The following is a 15,622-nucleotide window of genomic DNA, read 5'->3' as shown; positions in this document are numbered from 1 at the left end:
CTTTTACATCTACCAAAACTGTAACTTTAAAAATCCTAAAACAGCAATAAATCATTACCAAATCAATATTCTGGAGAAAAAGAATCTGTTAGAAGTAAAAATTCGATAAAAATGAAATAAACAATATGCAGAAGTTGCTAGTTTAAATCAGGAAGAAAATAGAGATCCAAACTTGGTTTGCTCGACCCCTACTAACCTGTACTATCTAGGAGCTTGACTACTCTTTGAGAAAATTCTGTTCCAGTGTCATCTTACCTTGTTTAGACGGTGAACAACATATTCAATACATTCAATGTGTTTTACATATACCCAACCTGTGGCTTTCAAAATTTTAAAACAGCGAACAATGTGAATTATATGATTAATATATTTGTTTTCTGAAGAACAATATACCTTATTAAAAATAATTAACATTTGAGAATACTAAACTCCTCCCTCATTTCCTTAATTTAAATCAACTTTCAGTAGATATTTCTCCTATACATAAAGGAAAAAAGATATATATTTTGTTAAAATGAGTTGTACCTAAACTTCCTTACTACATAAAACAGTAAAGAACATACAAGTTTTGTTACCTCCACCCTATTACTCTCTACTATTTAGAAGCTTGATAGCTCTGTTCCAACACAAAAGGAAAGAAAGTGTCTGGGCCTCCCTCCTTAGATGTGGGAGGAGCTGTAGGACTTGGCCCTGGAAGGGACTGGCTTCAGCCATGGCTGGAGCCCTGGCTGTGCCTCTCAGCCCTGCTCTCTCTGCCTGATCTCTCAGAGCCTCGTCATAGAGTTCTGGGAAGGAAGTCAAGACCTGTCCTGGATCTTGGCCAGCACCTCCAACACGTTCATCTTATTGGCCTCAACACAACCTCTACGATCCCCACAGGAACTCATAGTGCGGAGGATCGCCATTGGGCACCTGTGGGTAGTTCAGGTACTTCTTCTGCACCAGATCTTTGGTGATGAGCCTTCTGGGTTCCCCAAAGATCCAGTGCCTCCTCCCAGTATAGACCCCCAACACACTGAGGAATTCCCAGACCTCCTCCCTGGTGGAATGGTTACCCTTCATGAAGATAATGCCCAGGAGCACCATGAGGAAACCAGACTTGGGCACACCCCCACCCATCACTCAGACCTTCATCACCCCCGAGGTCGAGCTTGTTGATGAGGGCGTAGATGTTCCTGCTATGGTCGACTTCCGTCAGCTCCAGGCCAAATACCTGCTCCATGTGCTTAGAGGCTCTCCTGAGGATCTCAGGGATGTGCTGCCTATACTTGCTGCCAACGACCTTCAGCAGGGTGTGCTGCAAGATGGGCTCCTTCTTGGTGTACTTCTCCAGGAGGAAGTCCACCAGCATGCTGGCCTTCCTGGTCAGAGGATCTATGCAAGGACTCTGAGTGGCAGGGGCTGCCTGGGACGCACCTGCACTTTCTTCCTCTGGGCCCTGGACACCTTCATCAGATCCTGCACAGGAAGGCCTTGCATCAGGAGAGCTAGGGGCCATGGCTTCCTGAAGCTCCTGGTGATCTCCAGTAGCAGGGGAGCTCAGGGGAGAACCCTGAGGGAAAGACGAGGGGGAGGAGGGGAACTCCTCTTTGGGGGCTGCAGCAGCACTGGTCTGGGCTTCTTGGGGACACTGAGTGTCCCCCTGGACCTGGTGGCATTTCACACGGGCATGGTACTTCTTCCTGTGCATTCAAGGCATGGTGACACAGGTTATGGTTCACAGGCGCATGCAGGCAGGGTAGCAGGCAAGGAGGGCACCTAGAGGAAGGACAAGCAGATGTTGTGAGCAACTGCAGTGAGGAGATTCCTCCCTGGCTTGAACCAAATCTGCCTCTGACGGGTCCTTGAGGCTAGTGCTCTAGGACCCACAAGTCTTGTGTTCTCCTGGTGAGCCCCTCCCTTGAGACCACTGAGTAGGAAGTGAGAGCGATCGCTGGGGCACAGCCAGACAGCCCTGCCTCGGTGTTAAGAGGGAGGCCCATGGGAGCTGGCAGGGGAGGCAGGTCCTTTCAGTTCACATTTCAGAGTCATGATGACAACTGTGGCAAGACTCTCTCATATCTCCCCCGCCCCCAAACTCACCCACCCTGTTCCCTCTCTTGCTTTGAAGTTGATGCTGCCACCTTCCCTGTCACCCTAGATGATGAGAAGAGGGAATGTTCAGGCCCCCAATGAAGGAGGCGGGGACCCGCCCTTCTGCTGTCTCAAAGCTGCCCCTTCACAACCAAGCTGCAGCCTCCCCTGACAGACCACCACCCCTGTCCCCGTGTTTGGCTGGGAGGAAGTGCTGGCCACAGGGGAGGGTCCTGAGTCGGCCGTGTGGTGTGGAGGATGGTCATTACCCTGAATCCCCCCGAGCCCTGACATCCTCCCTCTGCTGACCAGTTGCCAGCCCTTCTGAACGAGGTCCCCTCTTCCCTGAGCGTCCTGTGTCAGTGATCGCAGTCAGGGAGCCCTCAGCCTTTAGAACTGCCCAGATGCTGACTGGTTGCATTCTGGCCAAGACATGCTGAGTAAAGGGTTAGGGGTGGCTGCCAATCAAAAGGCGTGGAGATACTGTCTCCCCACGGGTCCTTCCTTCACTTCACAGGATCCCGGACTTCCCTCTACTGAACAGAGCCAGGGTCCAGCAACCCCACACCCAGATCCACCACCCCTCGACCCAGGTTATGTCCCGAGAACCGACATGCATAACCGATAGACATTGGACCTAAGATCCTAATCTGAGCGTCCAGGCATAGAGCAGGTGCGGGATTGCTGGGGGGCTGGGAAGTCCCCTCTATTCGGTTGGAAAAGGTGTTGGGAGTGCCAGGGCATATCTTTGTAACTAACCAGTGCACTTGTAACTCATGTCACCTCCAACTTGGACCCCTGGTGAGACCTCGGACTCCTCCCTCTGGTCAGAACCACAGCAGCTCTCAAAGATAGCAGCCCTCTCAAAGATGGCATCGCATCCCAGTGTGGATAGGGGGCTGTCACTTGCTATCATGCCCATCTGGGCTCCAGGAAGTCAGCAGGGGGGAGGGTCCTGGGTGGGGGGGGGTTCTGAGGGAGTTTCAGGCAAGAGGGGGGATGTGGTCCCTTCGACTCAGTGGCTCCTGGGATGTCCCTGCTGATCTCAGTCAACTAGCCTCACTCCTTGCCTCTCACTTCTCTCAGTAAACCAAGCAGGAAGAATTTGGGAGCCCGAGCCTGACAGCCTTTCTGGACCTGCTGAGACAGACAGTGAGGGCACTCTGGGGCTCCTTCTTGTGTGCTGAGTGATGCTGTCTGTCCTCTATCCCTGTCTTCCTCTGACCTTAATGGTGCATTATGTCCCGTCTGCTGTCCTAAGGGCAAGACCTCACCTGGAAGATGTCACATCCCCAGACTCCTGGTGAGAAGTGCACCCGCATCTCATTTGGAGGCTTTTGCGTAAGGCTTCCTGGAAATGGCTGCTGCAGATAAGATAAGCCAGAGGGAAGGATGTGAGAATTCCTTCTGTCGTGTGGAACCCTTCACATCTCACTCAGGATCTTCATATTGACTGCAGTCGGAGCTTGGAAACCCTTCCCTTTCTGGTATAAAACCACCCCTGTCCCCAACCATGCCCCACACAATCCCAGCAGAGATAGTGAAGGGGCTCCTTAGCCTGACGGTTCTCACTGTGGGCTCTTATTCGACTGCAGGGGCATTGCGCGAAAGTTCTGAGATGAATTTCTGTCCTTTTGTACAATTACTGTGATACAAGCTTTTCTCTTTTAGTCCATGTGTGACAGTCTCTTAAGCTGATTATTTACAAGGGCCAGTTGTCATCCACTAACAAAGTTTGTGCTGGTGTTTTCATGACCCTTGTGCCGTACTGCCATGTCCATCCTAAACATTTGGTGCCCCATGATCCTGGCATGGGGCTCTGAGATGCTGCCTCAGGTTCCTTCTGTGAAGCAGTAGAGGTTCATGGTCCCATGGCCCAGTGGAAGAATCAACTGCTCCAGTTTAAAGCCTTTTCCAGCTGATCTTGTTGTCTGTTTCCTTTGTGGCCTGCATACCTGTGTCAGCCTCAGAGTACTCCCCAACCTGGGCACTCACAGGGTCAAGTTCAATGGAGACTTATTGTTCCTCAGGGATTATTTAGTTTTGTGTTCTTGCTTTTGTTAGTAGTTGTCTTTATTCCTTGTATAAGTTTTCCATGGTTTGTTCTGAGTACAGGAAACAGCAGCCCATGTGTGATTGTGGTCTCAGCTACTCCCAGTTTGGTACTAAATCTGTAAAGGATTTCAGGAAAATTGACAGTATTACAGTATGTCCTCCTCGTGTATACACCTAAGATACTTTTTGAGACTTCTTTGCCGAAGTGTCTCAGGAAATTCTTGTTTCCTCCAGGTAGACTGGATACATTTTTCTAAGGTTTCTTTGTAGGTACGTTTTTTATATGGTTGCTTTTGTTTATGGTGTATTTTCTATTACATGATCTAAGTTACTGTTGATTCTTCCAGACCAGTCTCTTGATTTTGCTGTGTTGATCTTTTTTATGCCAGATTTCTGAAGTTCGTTATATGTGTCAATATATTCTGTGCCTGTTTCTAAGAATTTTAATTCAAGCATCAAATACTTAGTGTGATATTTTGCTTCTTACTATTGCTGATTTTATTAATTTTGCTTTGGTGCATATAACTCTGTACTGGCTCTGTGTTCTTATCCATATTTTTTTCTAGTTTTTAAATTAGTAGACTTAAAAACTTGTTTTAATTGACAGATAGTTGCTTTATAATGTTTTGTTATTTTCTGCTATGCAACCAAATGAATCAGCTATAAGTGTACATATTCCTCCTGCCTCATGAGACTCCCTCCCAACACCACATCTCACCCCTCTATTTTGTCACATAGCACCAGGCTGAGCTCCCAGTATTATATAGCAGTTTCCCACTAGCTCTCTATTGTACACTTGGTACAGTATTTTTGTCAGTGCCACTCACAATTCATTCCACCCTGTCCTTCCCTTGCTGTGTCCACATGACCATTCTCTACATCTGTGTCACTATTCCTGCCCTTCAAATAGGTTTATAAGTACCATTTTCTATTTTCCATGTGTATGCATTAATATGCACTCTTTTTCTGTTTTTGAGTTACTTCACTCTGTTTACAGGCTCTAAGTGCATCCACCTCACTACAAGTGGCTTAAATTCATTCCTTTTTATTGCTAATATTTCACTGTATGGAGAGGCAATGGTAACCCACTCCAGTACGCTTGCCTGGAAAATCCCATGGACGGAGGAGCCTGGTAGGCTCTGATCGATGGGGTCGCTAAGAATCAGACACGACTGAGCGACTTCACTTTCCCTTTTCACTTTCATGCATTGGAGAAGAAAATGGCAGCCTACTCCAGTGTTCTTTCCTGGAGGATCCCAAAGATGGGGGAGCCTGGTGGGCTGCCGTCTATGGGGTCACACAGAGTTGGACATGACTGAAGCGACTTAGCAGCATCAGCAGCATTCCATTGTATATGTCTATCATAACTTCTTTATCCATTCATCTCTCAGTTGAAATCTAGTTTGTTTCCATGTCCTGGCTATTGTAAATAGTGCTGCAATGAACTTTGGATACAGGTGTCTTTACAGTTATTCCTTTCTCAGTGTATATGCACAGTATTTCTATTGCTGGGTTATATGATAGCTTTAATCCTAGTTTTTATAGGAATCTCCCTACTGTTCTGCATCGTGGCTATATCAATTTCCATTTCCACCAACAGTGGAAGAGAGTTCCCTTTTCTCTAAGCTCTCTGTAGCATTTACTGCTTGCACAATTTTTGATGATGGCCATTCTGACCATTATGAGATGACACCTTAGTGTAATTTTGATTTGCATTTCTTTCATGATGGGTAGTGTTGTGCATCTTTTCATGTGTTTGCTGACCCTCTGTATTTCTTTTTTAAGAGAACAGATTGAGGATTAGAAAAAGGTCAGCAGATAGTATAGACAGTTCCCATCCAGCCACTCTTCCTCCACTTGGTATCCTCTGTTATTAACATCTTGTATTGGTTCAGTGGATACGAGTTCATTTGTCACAATGGATCTACTAATATCAATACGTTATTATTAACTATTGTCCATTGTTTACAATGTATTTTACTTTATGTGTTTTACAGTTCTTTAGTGTTTGACAAATGCGTATTTTGTACTCAGCCAACACGGTGTCATGCAGAGGAGTTTGAATCCCCCATGGATCTCCCATGCTCCACCTGTCCATCCCTCAAAACCTCACTTGGAAGCCCTGACAACTACTGAACTTTTTACTCTTTCTAAAGGTTTGCATTTTCCAGAATATAGTATTGATTGCAGCATACAGTGTGTAGGCTTTTTATACTGGCTCCTTCAGCTAATCAATATGCATTGAATTGTCTCTATATCTTTTTATGGTTTGAAATGTTTTCTTCCAGGACTGAATAGCATTCCATGTAGCTTACCATAGTTTGTTTATGCACTCATCTACTGAAGGTCATCTTTGGTCATTTCAGTTTTTGGCAGCTATGAATTTGTCTGCTATTAACATTTGTTTGAAGGTTTTTGGATGTGCATAGGTTTTTGGCTCTTTTGTGTAAATACCTTAGCGTTCATTTGCTAGATCATATGATAGGACTATGTTTAGCTTAAAAGAAATTGCCAAACAGTTTCCAAATTATTTGCATCACTGCATTGTCTATTTTTTTAATTTACATGTATTTATTTAATTGGAGGCTAATTACTTTACAATATTGTATTGGTTTTGCCATACATCATCATGAATCCGCCATGGGTGTACTCGTGTTCCCCATCCTGAACCCCCCTCCCACCTCCCTTCCCTTACCATCCCTCTGGCTCATCCCAGTGCAGCAATGAGTTAGAGTTCCTATTTGTCCACGTCCTTGACAGCATTTAGTATCGAGAGGTGTTTGTTTTTGTGTTAGCCCTATTAATAGGTATCTCGTTGTTGTTTGATCTGAAATTCCCTGAAGACATGGGAAATAGATCATCTTTTCATATGCTGTTTACCATCTGTTTATATTCTTCGGTGAGATGTCTATTCAACACTTTTAAGCATTTTTAAATTGACTTCATTATTATTGTTGAGTTTTAAGGGTTTGTTTTGTATTTTTGCTACATGTTTATTATCAGATACATGTCTTACAATTCTTTCTTCACAGTTTGTGACTTAGCTTTTCATTCTCATAATAATATCTTGGTGTGAAATTTTTTTCTCTTAATTTCTTTTTCTGGTTTTGAAATTAAAATGTAATTCTGGTCTCATGGAAGAAATGAGGAAGGGTGCCCTTTGTTTGTTGTTTCTGGAAGACATTTTAAAGAATTGTTATCACTTCTTCCTTAAATTTTTGTTAGATTTCATCAGTGGAATCATCTGGGCCTGTTGCTGTCTTAATTAGAAGCTTATTACTTATAGATTAAATTTTTATAATAGATGCAGACCTTATCCATTCATAAGTTTTACTTGCAAAATTTTGATAAATTATATCCTCCAGCAATTTCTCAATTTAATCTTTATATTTCTAGGCATAGAGTTGTTTATAATATTCATTTATTGTCCTTTTAATGTCTGTGATATCAGTAGTCATGGCCCTTCTTTCATTTCCACTGTTTGCAATGTAATTTGTGTGTTCTTGGTTTTCTTGATTAGTTTGCTGAGAATTTCATCCTTTCTTGTTTCAGAGAAACAGCTTCTGGTTTTGTTGTTTTTGTCTATTGTCTTCCTTTTTCCAGTGCTGTAGATTGCTCCTTTATTTCTTTTTCATTTGCTTCTTTCTTTTTTTCACAAGTTTACTAAGAATGTTGATTATGAATTTTAAGGTTTCTTATACAGGTGTTCAATGCTGTATATATATCTCTACAGATTTTGCTATATGCCACAGCTTCTGATAAATTGTAATTTTGTTTTCATTTAGTTAGAAATATTTAAAATTTCTCATTAGATTTTCTCTTTGACCCGAGTGTTATTTAGAAATATATTGTTTCATCTCCAAGTACTGTCAATTTTACTGCTTTTTATTGTCAGTATCTAGTTTCTTTCCATCACAGTGTGATAACATTCTTTGTATGATTTCTGTTCTTTCAAGTTTGATGATGTGAGTTTTACAGCATAGCATGTGATCTACCTTGATGTATGTTCCATGTGAATTTGAAAACAGTGTGTTTTCTGCTGTTGTTAAGTATTCTATAAATGTCATTTAGATCTAGTTAATTCTTGGTGCTTTTTAGGTCAGCTACACCTTAACTGATTTCCTGCCTGCCAAGTCTGTCAATTCCTAAAGGACACATGTTTGCATCTCCTGGTATAATAGTATTTCTGCATCATCAATGTTTGCCTGGTGTATTTTAGGGTAGTTGTTTTTTTTTTTTTTTTTTTTGGTCCATACACATTATGGGTTGCTGTAATTTCTTTGAGAATTGACCACTTAATCATTAAGTAATTCCAATCTTTGCTCCTGACTTTCTTGTTCTGAGTACTGCTTTCTCTGAAGTAAATTTAGGTGGTCCAACTTTTTTTTCACTTATAGTAGCACAGTAGCGGAGAAGGCAATGGCACCCCACTCCAGTACTCTTGCCTGGAAAATCCCATGGACGGAGGAGCCTGGTAGGCTGCAGTTCATGGGGTCTGGAAGAGTCGGACACGACTGAGTGACTTCACTTTCACTTTCACTTTTCACTTCCATGCATTGGAGAAGGAAATGGCAATCCGATCCAGTGTTCTTGCCTGGAGAATCCCAGGGAGTGGGGAGCCTGGTGGGCTGCCGTCTATGAGGTCGCAGAGTAGGACACGACTGAAGTGACTTAGCAGCAGCAGCAGCAGCTTTGGTCATAGTGATTCTTCCTAAGGCCCGCTTTGCATTCCAGTATTTTTGGCTCTAGGTGAGTGATAACATCATGATTATCTGGGTCATTTAGATTTTTTTTGGTATAGTTCTTCTGTGTATTTTTGCTACCTATTCTTGGTATCTTCTGCTTCTGTTAGGTCCATACCATTCTGTCCTTCATTGTGCCCTTCTTTGCATGAAATGTTTCCTTGGTATCTCTAATTTTCTTGAAGAGATCTCTAGTCTTTCTCATTCTGTTGTTTTCTGCTATTTCTTTGCATCCATCACTGAGGAAAGATTTCTTATCTCTCCTTGTTATTCTTTGGAACTCTGCATTCAAATGGGTTTATGTTTCCTTTTCTCCTTTGCTTTTCACTTCTCTTCTTTTCACAGCTAAGTGTAAGGTCTTCTCAGACAGCCATTTTGCTTTTTTGCATTTCTTTTTCTTGGGGATGGTCTTGCTCCCTCTCTCTTGAACAGTGTCATGAACCTCTTTCCATAGTTCTTGAGGCACCCTGTATATTAGATCTAATCCTTTAAGTCTATTTCTCACTTCCACTGTATAATTGTAAGGGATTTGATTTAGGTCATACCTGAATGGTCTAGTGCTTTCCCCTACTTTCTTTCAAGTAGGGTAAATCGGTAAATTTACCATTGATAAATTGGTTTCAGAGTAAATTGGAAGTGGTCAAACAGGAGATTTTGGGGGGCTCCAAAATCACTGCAAATGGTGATTGCAGCCATGAAATTAAAAGACGCTTACTCCTTGGAAGAAAAGTTATGACCAACCTAGATAGCATATTCAAAAGCAGAGACATTACTTTGCCAACAAAGGTCCGTCTAGTCAAGGCTATGGTTTTTCCTGTGGTCATGTATGGATATGAGAGTTGGACTGTGAAGAAGGCTGAGTGCTGAAGAATTGATGCTTTTTTGAACTGTGGTGTTGGAGAAGACTCTTGAGAGTCCCTTGGACTGCAAGGAGATCCAACCAGTCCATTCTGAAGGAGATCAGCTCTGGAATTACTTTGGAAGGAATGATGCTAAAGCTGAAACTCCAGTACTTTGGCCACCTCATGCGAAGAGTTGACTCATTGGCAAAGTCTCTGATGCTGGGAGGGATTGGGGGCAGGAGGAGAAGGGGATGACAGAGGATGAGATGGCTGGATGGAATCACTGACTCGATGGATGTGAGTCTGCGTGAACTCCGGGAGTGGGTGATGGACAGGGAGGCCTGGCATGCTGCAATTCATGGGATCACAAAGAGTCAGATACGACTGAGCGACTGGACTGAACTGAAACAGGAGATGGCAAGAGTGAACACTGACATTTTTGGAATCAGTGAACTAAAATGGTCTGGAATGGGTGGATTTAATTCAGATGACCATTATGCCTACTACTGTGGGCAAGAATCTTTTAGAAGAAATGGAGTAGCCATCATAGTCAACAAGAGTCCGAAATGCAGTACTTGGGTCCAATCTCAAAAATTACAGAATGATCTCCATTCGTTTTCAAGGAAAACCATTCAATATCACAGTAATCCAAGTCCATGTCCCAACCATTAATGTTTAAGAAGCTGATGTTGAACAGTTCTCTGAAGACCTACAAGACCTTCTAGAACTAACACCCAAAAAAGATGTCCTTTTCATCACAGGGGACTGGAATGCAAAAGTAGGAAGTCAAGAGATACCTGGTGTAACAGGCAAATTTGGTGTTGGATTACCAAACTGAAGTAGGGCACATGCTAACAGACTTTTGCCAAGAGAATACACTAGTCACAGCAAACACCTTCCAAGAACACAAGAGAAGGCTGTACACATGGACATTACCAGATGGTCAATACGGAAATCAGATTGATTATATTCTTTGTAGTCAAAGATGGAGAAGCTGTATACAGTCAGCAAAAATAAGACCAGGAGCTGACTGTGGCTCAGATCATAAACTCCTTATTATCAAATTCAGACCTAAATTGAAGGAAGCAGGGAAAACCATTAGACCTTCAGCTATGACCTAAATCAAATCTATTATGATTATACAGTGAAAGTGACAAATAGTTTCAAGGGATTATATCTGATAGACAGAGTGCCTGAACTTCTATGGACAGAGGTTCATGACATTGTACAGGAGGCATTGATCAAGATCATCGCCAAGAAAAAGAAATGCAAAAAGGCAAAATGGCTGTCTTAGGATGCCTTTAAAATATCTGAGAAAAGAAGAGAAGCAAAAGGCAAAGGAGAAAAGGAAAGATATACCCATTTGAATGCAGACTTCCAAAGAAGAGCAAGCAGAAATAAGAAAGCGTTCCTCAGTGATCAGTGCAAAGAAATAGAGGAATACAACAGAATGGGAAAGACTAGAGATCTCTTCAAGAAAATCAGAGATACCAGGAGAATATTTCATGGAAAGATGGGCACAATAAAGAAAGAAATGGAATGGACCTAAGAGAAGTAGAAGACGTTAAGCAGTGGTGGGAAGAAAACTTTAAAAGAACTATACAAAAACCTGTGGCAGATTCATTTTGATATTTGGCAAAACTAATACAATTATGCAAAGTTTAAAAGTAAAATAAAATTTAAAAAAATATGCCAAAAAAAAAATCTTTATGACCCAGATAATCATGATGATGTGATCACTCACCTAGAGCCAAACATCCTGGAATGCGAAGTCAAGTGGGCCTTAGGAAGCATCACTATGGATAAAGCTAGTGGAGGTGATGGAATTCCAGTTGAACTATTTCAAATCCTAAAAGATGATGCTGTGAAAGTGCACACTCAATATGATGTCAGCAAATTTGGAAAACTCAGCTGTGGCCACAGGACTGGAAAAGGCGAGTTTTTATTCCAGTCCCAAAGAGAGGCAATGTCAAAGAATGCTCAAACTACCACACAATTGCACTCATCTCACATGCTAGTAAATTAATGCTCAAAATTTTCCAAGCCAGGTTTCAACACTATGGGAACCATGAACTTCCACATGTTCCAGGTGAATTGAGAAAACACAGAGGAACCAGAGATCAAATTGCAAAAGTTTAGTGGATCATAGAAAAGCACGAGAGTTTGTGAAAAACATCTGCTTCTGCTTTATTGACTATGACAAAGCCTTTGACAGTGTGGATCACAGTGAACTCTGGAAAATTCTTAAAGAGATGGGAATACCAGACCACCTTACCTGCCTCCTGAGAAACCATATGCAGGTTAAGAAGCAACAGTTAGAACTGGACATGGAACAACAGACTGGTTCCAAATAGGGAAAGGAGTACGTCAAAGCCGTACTTATTTGTCCTCCTGCTTATTTAGCTTCTATGCATCATACATCATGCAAAATTGTAGGCTGGATGAAGCACTAGTTGGAATCAAGATTGCTGGATGAAATATCAATAACATTAGACACACATATGACACCACCCTTATGGAAGAAAATGAAGAAGAACTAAAGAGCCTCTTGATAAAAGTGAAAGAGGAGAGTGAAAAGGTTGGCTTAAAACTCAACATTTATTTCCAGTTTTTTAAGGAATCTCCACACTGTTCTCCATAGTAGCTGTACTAGTTTGCATTCCCACCAACAGTGTAAGAGCGTTCCCTTTTCTCCACACCCTCTCCAGCATTTATTATTTGTAGACTTTTGGATTGCAGCCATTCTGACTGGTGTGAAATGGTACCCGTGGATTCATTTTGATATTTGGCAAAACTAATACAATTATGTAAAGTTTAAAAATTAAATAAAATTTAAAAAAAACTCAACATTTAAAAAATATCATGGATGGCACCAGGTCAGATCACTTCATGGAAAATAGATGGGGAAATAGTGGAAACAGTGACAGACTCTTTTGGAGGGGCTCCAAAACCACTGTAGATGGTGACTACAGCCATCAAATTTTAAAAGACACTTGTTCCCTGGAAGAAATGCCATGACTAACCTAGACAGCATGTTAGAAAGCAGAGACATTTCCTTGCCAACAAAGGTCTGGCTACTCAAAGCTATGGTTTTTCCAGTAGTCATAGGTTGGACTATACAGTAAGATGAAAGCTGCAGAATTGATGCTTTTGAACTGTGGTGTTGAACAAGTCTCTTGTGAGTCCTTGAACTGCAAGGAGATCAAACCAGTCAATCCTAAAGGAAATCAGTCCTGAATAGCTGAAGCTGAAACTCCAATACTTTGGCCACCTGATGCGAAGAACTGACTCAGTGGAAAAGACCCTGATGGTGGGAAATATAGAAGGCAGGACGAGATGGGGCCAACAGAGAATGAGATGTTTGGATGGCATTACTGATTAAATGGATGTGAGTTTGAGAAAGTCCAGGAGTGAGTGGGTGATGGACAGGGAAGCCTGGCATGCTGCAGTCCATGGGGTCGCAAAGAGACAGGCACAACTGAGCAACTGAACTGAACTGATGGCTGGCTCTACCAGTTCTCATTCAGGCTCCTCAGCTTGACTCCTGGGAAGACCTGTATATCCTCTGTCTTCACTATTACTGTCCGCACTTTTCTGTCACCCTGAGGGGGATTGACAGTTGCCTCCGCTCAGCCTGACATCTATCCAAGTGTCTGCCAGTACTGACAGCAGGGACAGACTGTGGTTGCCCCATTGTTATGGTTTTCATGTTCCCCTGCATCCTCTGCTCCTCTCCCTAATGACTAGACCACCTGGAAATTTCCCCTATGCCATGTCAGCCAACCCTATACGTAAGCCCACAGCACCCTCAGTACCCAGGTGTAGAAGTCCGAGTAGGCCATGTTTACCCACAGGTGTTTTGAGGGGCTTCTGAGAACTAACAGCAGAGGGCAGGATGCTCTGGCCTCCCTTGCCCTGGGGACAGTGACCTCGAGAGTACTGTCTCTCTCAGGGTCTGCGCCTCTTCCCCATATCGACCGGAGTCCTCCCAAGCTGGAAGCAAGTGGGTGACACATCTGGCTACCTCTGCCTGGGGCTCCCAGACCTGAAACGATGCTGGGGCTGTGTGTCCCTTTCTCCTTTGGGTTGGGGTTCCCCTCGGTCCTCTCTCCAGGTCCTCACACTGATTTCCAATGGCCTAGGGAGGCCTGTTTTCTCATGCTATAGCCTTGAATTTCCTGAGACCACCTCAGAGGATGTGAAGGCTCCCTCGTGGGCATGCCTGCCTGTGGTCACTCATGGCTGACACTAGGGGAGGGATTCTGTGGTGTCCCCACTTTTATAATGTGAGTGGGTCCCTTAGTCCTCATGGTCCTCTGCTTGACTCTTGGCCTGAACTGGAATTCCTCCAGAGGCTGGCCCCTGAGCCCAAGTTCCTCACCTCCTGAGATGGTCTAAATGTGTGGGGTGCATCATGCTGGCATTCCCAAATTTGCCAATGGGAGGTGTCGAGTGGTAGGGCTGTGTTCTAGGTGCAGTCCCTATATCCTCATTTGGAGTCACTAGTTTTCTATTCTGTACTGAGTGAGGCTTCTCCCAGTAGACCAAGTCTCTCACCTCCCTGACACCACTCCCAGTGGAAAGGGGCACTTCAGCCAGAAAGCTTTGTCCTGGACCATGTATGGCTGACATCAGGGCTGGGTCTTCAAAGTCTCCTCTGTTCTGGGCTAAGTAGTCCTCTAGCCCCTCGTTCAGGGACCTCTTCCTAACTCCTGACTAGACTCAGACCACACCCTCCACTCATCCGAGGCTGTGTTCCTCAGAACCAAGGCACTAATTTCTTGGAAGTTCTGGATTGGAAGACAGGATGAGCCAGATGTGTGCAAAGCTATTGGGGTCTTCTGAGGAGCAGAACATTATAGGGCTCCACTCTTCTGGAGTCAGCGGTCCTCAGTCATAGCTCAGGTTTCTTACCTTAACTTCCAGTAGCATAGGGTTAAGGTAAATCCTATCCTGCATGAATGCTGGAATGCATGTACTACATATAAAGCAGTGGCATAGTCTTTAATAAGTAGAGGTCTGTAATAACTGCAAGTTATGATTATTATAAACCCTTGAAATACCACCTACCCATCTGAGTTTATTTTTAATCTGTGAAGATAGCAGAGAATATGCAGTGAATTAGGACAAAAGAAACAAATATTCTTAAATTAGCTAAATAAGTCAAAGTTTTTTTTTTATTTTTACTAATAGAAAATTTAAAAGAAATAAGGTAAACAACAACTTAAAGACGTTTTCCTTCCACTTATTTTTGTTTCTCAGTATTTTCTGTGGTCGTCTTTTGCATTACCATCAAAATCTCTCCTTCCGTGCCCTGTTACCTACTTCCAGATCATAGAGACAATAAAGATGGTTTGTGAATCTCTTTTACATCTTCCGAAACTGTAACTTTAAAACTCTTAGAACAGCAATAAATGTAACAGCAATATCATTACCCAATTAATATTCTGAACAAAAACAAACTTAGAAGTTAAAACATTTGGAGAAAAGGAAATAAATAATGTGTAGAAGTTAGTCATGTAAAACAGTAATGAGATCTAAACTTGGTTTGCTTCACCCCTACTACCTTTCACTCTTTAGAAGCTTGACTACTCTTCAAGAAAATTCTGTTCCAAAGTCATGTTACCTTGTTTGGATTGTGAATAAAATATTCAGTACTTCCAATGTGTTTTACAAATACCCAGACTGTGGCTTTCAAAAGTTTAAAACAGCAAAGACCTATGATTTATATGATCCATACATTTGTATTCTGAAGCACAATAAACCTTATCAAAAGTAGTAACATTACAAAATACTTACCACCTCCCTCATCTCTTTACCCATCTACTTTAAATCATCTTTCACTAGATATTTCTCCTATGGATAAAGGGGGAAAGATACATATTTTGTTAAAATGAACCTCCAGAACTT

General features: G+C 42.7%; 1 protein-coding gene across 1 annotated transcript; it reads right to left on the bottom strand.

The window, feature by feature from the left end:
- Positions 1-864: 864 nt before the first annotated feature.
- Positions 865-3,674, bottom strand: LOC147339965 (melanoma-associated antigen B17-like). The gene is made up of 3 exons (XM_086388863.1): positions 3,646-3,674; positions 1,116-1,682; positions 865-1,039 (listed from the first exon to the last, which is right to left on the bottom strand). The coding sequence occupies exons 1-3, from the start codon at positions 3,672-3,674 to the stop codon at positions 865-867; spliced, it is 771 nt and encodes a 256-aa protein (XP_086244989.1).
- Positions 3,675-15,622: the final 11,948 nt, after the last annotated feature.

The sequence above is a fragment of the Bos grunniens genome, chromosome X (genome assembly GCF_055505025.1).
Source record: "Bos grunniens cultivar Pamir isolate PY7600 chromosome X, Bosgru_T2T1.0, whole genome shotgun sequence".
Lineage (NCBI taxonomy): Eukaryota > Metazoa > Chordata > Mammalia > Artiodactyla > Bovidae > Bos > Bos grunniens.
The sequence above is the reverse complement of the archived record's forward strand: the minus strand, read 5'-3'. Positions and strand labels throughout refer to the sequence as shown.

What these genes read in the sequence shown, in the direction of transcription:
- LOC147339965 (XM_086388863.1), bottom strand. Translation starts at nt 3,674, where the DNA reads ATGCCCCTGCAGTCGAATAAGAGCCCACA. An exon ending in CAGTCGAATAAGAGCCCACA is followed by an intron (nt 1,683 to 3,645) that starts GTGAGAACCGTC and finishes TTGAATGCACAG; the next exon opens with GAAGAAGTACCATGCCCGTG. An exon ending in GATGAAGGTCTGAGTGATGG is followed by an intron (nt 1,040 to 1,115) that starts GTGGGGGTGTGC and finishes CCATTCCACCAG; the next exon opens with GGAGGAGGTCTGGGAATTCC.